The sequence below is a fragment of the Prionailurus bengalensis genome, chromosome E1 (assembly GCF_016509475.1).
Source record: "Prionailurus bengalensis isolate Pbe53 chromosome E1, Fcat_Pben_1.1_paternal_pri, whole genome shotgun sequence".
Lineage (NCBI taxonomy): Eukaryota > Metazoa > Chordata > Mammalia > Carnivora > Felidae > Prionailurus > Prionailurus bengalensis.
The window spans coordinates 22695062-22701061 of NC_057347.1; the positions used below are offsets into that span (position 1 = coordinate 22695062).

The 6000-nt window shown below is 48.3% G+C and overlaps 1 protein-coding gene across 3 annotated transcripts in view; it reads left to right on the forward strand.

Moving 5' to 3' along the window:
• UNC45B (unc-45 myosin chaperone B) overlaps positions 1–4960 on the forward strand; it is a 32124-nt gene extending 27164 nt beyond the window's left edge. For all 3 annotated transcript variants that reach the window (XM_043583718.1, XM_043583715.1, XM_043583716.1), the window contains exons 19-20: positions 1137–1292; positions 4298–4960. In XM_043583718.1, coding sequence (XP_043439653.1) covers positions 1137–1292; positions 4298–4558 — 417 coding nt within the window. In that variant the 3' untranslated portion in view covers positions 4559–4960. The remainder of the gene's footprint in view (positions 1–1136; positions 1293–4297) is intronic.
• The last annotated feature ends 1040 nt before the right edge of the window (positions 4961–6000 follow it).

Consider the following 6000-nt stretch of genomic DNA (forward strand, 5'->3'; position numbering starts at 1 on the left):
AACATCAGCTGCTGTGACACCCCAAAATCAAAATATACAGTGCTCCCACCAAGAGAGAAATTCATTTCTCACTCACCTCATTTCTTGCTTACATTTGGATCTGCTGGCTTGCTTCTAAGCAATGACTTGGGATCAGGCTTCTTTGACCATCGAGAACTAGCCCCCCAACTGAAAAAGAACTGTCTCCCTCTCTGCCCTCTGGGAGTGGTCTCCATTTGAACAGGGAGTGAGCCTCTGGGAAAGGCACCTGTGGTACTCCACCATGGTGGCCTGAAGTGACACGTATCACTTCCTCTCACATTCCCTCACGAGCACTGGCTTATGGCCACATCGGTGGGGAATATAGCTGCTTCCAATCACCACTGTGCCCCACGAGAGGGGACTGCAGTGACTATCTCTGCCATACTCTCGCCTCTGAGGACCTCTGCCCCAGCTTCAGTGAGATGCGGGTCATAACCTGGGCAGCTGTGACTGACCTTAGACCCCTTTCAGAGCTCCACCTCTAGGAAACCTGACCCGACAAAATACCCTTAAATTTGACCAACTGGATTTTACTGTGGAGCAGACGGTGGGGGGGCCAGTGAGCTCTGAGACATATCAGGGCTCTGAGCCCCAGGAGGCTCTTCTGGCTTTAGGGCCCTTGGGAAGCTCATCCTTCACCCATTGAATGGTACAGCAGCTCTTGCTCTGTCCCCTGCCCTTGCCAAGCCCCTACCTTCCGGGACTGCAAAGCCATTTTATGGCAGACCCCAAAGACCCATCTGTTGTGGGAGAAACATTCCAGGCTTCCCCAAAGGGAAGTGAAACACGACTCTTTGGGCAACACCTACCATCCAGGAGCCTGTGCCCTTTCCCCTGATGTGGATAGCCAAGTGCAAACAGAGATGGCGGCACACACTCTATGGGGGAATCCCTTAGTCTCTTTAACCTTTTAGCTGGAGGAGTTTATTGCCCCTTTCTCCAGTTAATCAGAGAAGACTTCCTGGGGGAGGTGGCATGGGTGAGCTGCTCAAAGGAAAGCTCCAAAGGATCTTAGGTCAGAGAACACGGCTTCCAATGCCTCTTTCCCTCTTCACGCTGGCAGGTGGGGGCGTTTTTTTCATTTTTTCTCTGAGCCCTGTACCTGCCTCCCACAGGTACAGGAGAGGTTCCTGGCCGATGGGAATGACCGGCTGAAGCTGGTGGTGCTGCTCTGTGGAGAGGACGATGAGAAGGTGCAGAACGCGGCCGCAGGGGCGCTGGCCATGCTGACAGCAGCACATAAGAAACTGTGCCTCAAGATGACCCAAGTGGTGAGAGCAGGCCCTGGGGGTGGAAAGGGGACTGTCTTGTGTGGTCCTCTATGGGGAGGCCGGCCTCTGTGGTAACACTTCCCAGGCCCCTGGGTACCTGTTCCTACAACCTAAGAAGGAGCGTCTATACCGTCTGGCCCCCTACCTCCACGGCTGGGACTCCCAGGTGTGCTAACTCAGGTCCCTCCCACTGTACCTCCACCCACTGCCTTTGGTGGTGCTTACAGCTCATTAGTTCAGAATGATGACAAGGATGGCCACAACACTAACTACTGTGGGGGAGCCCCCGGGCTCCCCGAGAGGAGCATGGATGTGGTTGGGGTGCCACAGGGAGCTGGCGGTTGGGCAAAGAGATGGCAGATTCTCTCACGTGAACGCGGTGATCAGATCCTTCGGTGGGACTGTGGCCATCTCAGCAAAGTGGTATAAACACAGCTGCAGACCCGGCCACACTAGGTGCAGATGTCTTTAGCCCACCACACAACCTAGTTTGTAGGCGTCATCTCCACTGAAGGCAAAAACTGTAAACGTCTTGGTTCAAATGTACTCAAGTCTGCTTTAAAGGAAGGCTCTTTTAGACAGTTTGTGGTGGTGGTGGTGGTGGTGGTGGTGTGTGTGTGTGTGTGTTCCACAGGCGCTTATGCTGCCTGGCACCAGGGAAGGGTCTCTCAGCTGGATGGAGCTCATCCTGGTTGGTCCTTGGGCTTTAGCATTTCCCCATAAGGCAAGTTTCTCAGAACTGAGAGGTGTGTGAGTCACCTGGAGGGCTGGTGAAAACGCTTTCCCTAGATATTCTGCATCAGTAGATGAGAGATGGGGTGCCTCCAGCCTGAGGACCACACTTTGAAACCGCTGCCCCGAGGTGGCCTCTGCTGGAGTCACTGGTCACACAACATCTGTCAACAGGCTCCCACAGGGTGCTCTGCGACTCGCCCGCTTACTGTGCTGCAGACACTCCTCTAAATGTTTACATCGATTAAGTTGTTCTATCCTTCCAACAGCCCTGTGTGGTGGATATGGTTATTATTATCCCCATTTACCGGTGAGGAACACTGAGTGCAGAAAAGTAACCCACTCAAGATCACATCGCCGGGTAGTTGGGAAGGGATTGGAATCCTTCAAGATTGCTGACCCTCTCCCAACCACTTCTTCCTTCCGAAATCTTGGCTTCATTTCTGTGCCCGGGGAGCACTGGCACCGGACCTGTTATCAGTTACCCATCAGCATTCAACCTTCCCCCTGAACTCTACCGCAGCTAGCTGAATTTTCCTTTCCTTTCCTTGTGGTGCGCTCGGTGCAGAGTTTACCAAAATCTGCTTAGAAGCCGAAGAGCCTGTCCTTTCCCCCTGTGCCCGTCTCCCCATCTGTGAGTGGTGCCTGTGGGAAGCTGCCCCCATTGACAAACGGAGGGTGAGGTAATAAGTATACGAGGAAGCAAAGGGGAAATCCTTGGACTACTGCATAAAATCATAATCCCCATCCACGCCTCCTTGTTGAGCACTTTACTGTGCTCCGGCCACCATGCTAAGCAATTTCTTGCACCATATCACTGCATCAGAACAATGTGAAGAAGTAGGTATATTAGATGACAGAGGGGCTCTCGAGACTTGGAAAGGTTCAGAACTTACCTAAGGTCACATTTGGTTAAGTGGTTGAGCTGGGACCTGAACATTGATCTCTCTGACTCCAAGACCCATACCAATAAGTCTCCTACTCTGCTGCTCATGTGTGTCTGTTGAAGGTTGTAAAGTCAAGCCTCCTGGTTCTATGCTTAGCTCCAACTCTGTCTTCTGGGCCGATCAGAATGGTCTGGAGTCCTGTCTTCCCCACGCACAGTAGTTGGGTTGCTTCACAACCGGGAGTGAAGGAGAGAGATAGAGGAGGGATGGTGGAGTGCAAGCCCAGGGCATGCCTGGTGGTCATATCTCTAAGGGCACTGGGTTAGCAAGGGGTGCCTGGGTGGCTCAGTTGGGTTAAGCATCCAACTTCAGCTCAGGTCATGATCTCACAGTTCATGGGTTCAAACCCTGCGTTGGGCTTTGTGTTGACGGCTCAGAGCCTGGAGCTTGTTTCAGATTCTTGCATCTCCCTCTCTCTCTGCACCTCACCTGCTCACTCTCTCCTTCAAAAATAAATAAACATATATAAAAAAAGAAAATATTGCATTCTTAGCAACTATAAGAATATTTGTGGTAAGTTATGCATTGTTCTGAAAAAATTAAGAAGCCTATGTAACGACCTGGTTCATGCAAATATGAGCCAGAGGAGAAAAGCAGACAAAAACTAAAATTTATGCCTGGGTGGCTCAGTCAGTTGAGCGTCCAACTTCAGCTCATGTCATGATCTCATAGCTCGTGAGTTCGAGCCCCACATCGTGGTCCATGCTGACAGCTCAGAGCCTGAAGCCTGCTTCGGATTCTGTGTCTCCCTCTCTCTCTGTCCCTAACCCACTCACATTCTGTTTCTGCCTCTCTCAAAAATGAATAAACATTTAAAAAAAAATAAGGCCACCTGGGTTGGCAAGAAGCAGTCATTGCCCATGTGCTCAAGGCTAGAATTCTCCTTTCTGAACACTCTCCATCCCCATTCTAATTAGGCATGCAGGGGGCCTGTCCCTTTGCTTCTCAGATGCTTAAGAAAATAAATGAATGGGTGGATGTTCATTCTCTACTATTCCCAGATGTGTGACCATAGCTAAGTTACTTCCACTTCCTAGACCTCAGTTCCCCCACTTATAAAATGAAATGGATTGGACTATGTCAAGTTCCTTTTAGTTTTCTAATTCTTGCCATGGCTCTGGTAAGGAGATGGGCATCAGCCACCTAGTCCCGAGGGGCTCAGATAGGCATAAACTGAGTCCCAACAGATAACCAGACATGTGCTTGTCCTTTCAGAGCCCAGAATCTGGGCCTTACCAGTGCCTTCGGTTTATCTTGTCCCAAATATCCAGTCTCTGTGCCTCCACTGATTCCTCCAATCCTTCTTTATCCACAACTCCCCTCCAGACAACTCAGTGGTTGGAGATCCTCCAGCGGCTTTGCCTGCACGACCGGCTGTCAGTCCAACACCGGGGCCTGGTCATTGCCTACAACCTGCTGGCAGCAGATGCTGAGCTGGCCAAGAAGCTGGTGGAGAGTGAACTGCTGGAGATCCTGACTGTAGTGGGCAAACAAGAGCCAGACGAGAAGAGGGCAGAAGTGGTTCAGACAGCCCGGGAATGTCTCATCAAGTGCATGGATTATGGCTTCATTAAACCAGTGTCTTAGACAGGGGCCCACAGGGCTGCTAGGGCTGGTTCTGTACTATGAAGAGTCCTAAGCTGAGAACTCCTGGGGTGTCAGTTCAGCTAGGGATCATAGCAGTGACAATGAAGTCTCCATATAAAAGAAAAGACTTGACTGTTTCTTGAGTTGTCAATCTTCCTCTTTTCCCTAGGGAAGTTTGGATGTTTCACCGGCTGTCTTGCTCCCTGTCTTTTACATCTGTCGTGTTCCAAAAATTCCTAGAATGATTTTCATCAGTGATTGGGAAGACAAGTTGGATAATTCTTTCTGTACCCATTCCCAAAGCCAGGATAATGGGCTGAATTCTTTGTATTTTGGAAAATGGATTGTGTGGTAAGGTAGGACCTAATGGGTGTGTGAATATAAAGGTTTAGTGCTGATCTATCTGGAAGTCGAGCTGTGCTGGTTTTCATAGCCTGTCTCGCATATGTTTGAGTAAGACTGCCTAGAATTGCATGTTTTAGCTGCAGTGCCCAGCCCCATGCCCAGTCCCATCACTCAGCTGTGATGGAAATACAGTTTATGTTCAACAGCCTGATATGCATTTTTGCAATTTGCTTGGGAAAACCATCCCAGCAAGATGGGCATAATGAGTACAAATAAGATAAACTCAGAGTACTTTAAGAAAAGAAAGTTGATTGGCTCGTATAGCTTGTTTATCTAGGAAAAGTTTGACATTGTTAGATCCAGGGTTTAAATGTTGTCACCAACATTACTTTCTGTGTGGGTATCTTTCTCTCTCTCTCATACTCCCCCCCCCCCCCATATCTTGGCTTTGATTTCCTCTGGGTTGACCTTATTTTCTGGCAGGCTCTCTCCATGTGGTAGGAAAGATATTCCCAGAAGCTCCAGACTTACATAGTTATAGTTCCTAATTATGGGAGAGAAGAGAGAGGATCATTCTCAATGACCCAGCAAAACTCCCAGGGATGACTCTAATATGTCTAGCGTGCATCACATTTCCATTTATTGCATTAACAGAATAGAGAAGAAAAATGATATGGTTATCTGAATAGATGCAGGAAAAACATTTGATAAAATTAAACAATTTGTGATAAAAGTTTTCAATAAACTAAAAGTAGGAGACTTCCTTAATCGGACAAAGATCACAGAAACTCTACAGCCAGTGTCCTAGCTCATGATCTCCCTGAGATGAATGAGACAATACTTGCTATTACCAATTTTATTCAACCTTGTGCTGGAGGTTTTAACTAGGGTGATAAAGCAAAAAAGGGAAATAAAAAGCATAAAGATTGAACAATCAAGAAATAGAACTTTCAACTTACTCACACAGCAGGATTATACATGAATGCAACCTGAAAATATCTACAGGTAAGCTTTTAGAAATAATAAATTAATTTAGATACAAGGTCAATTTACAAAAGTCAATTGTGTTTCTGAATACCTGTACCAAGCAATGAGAA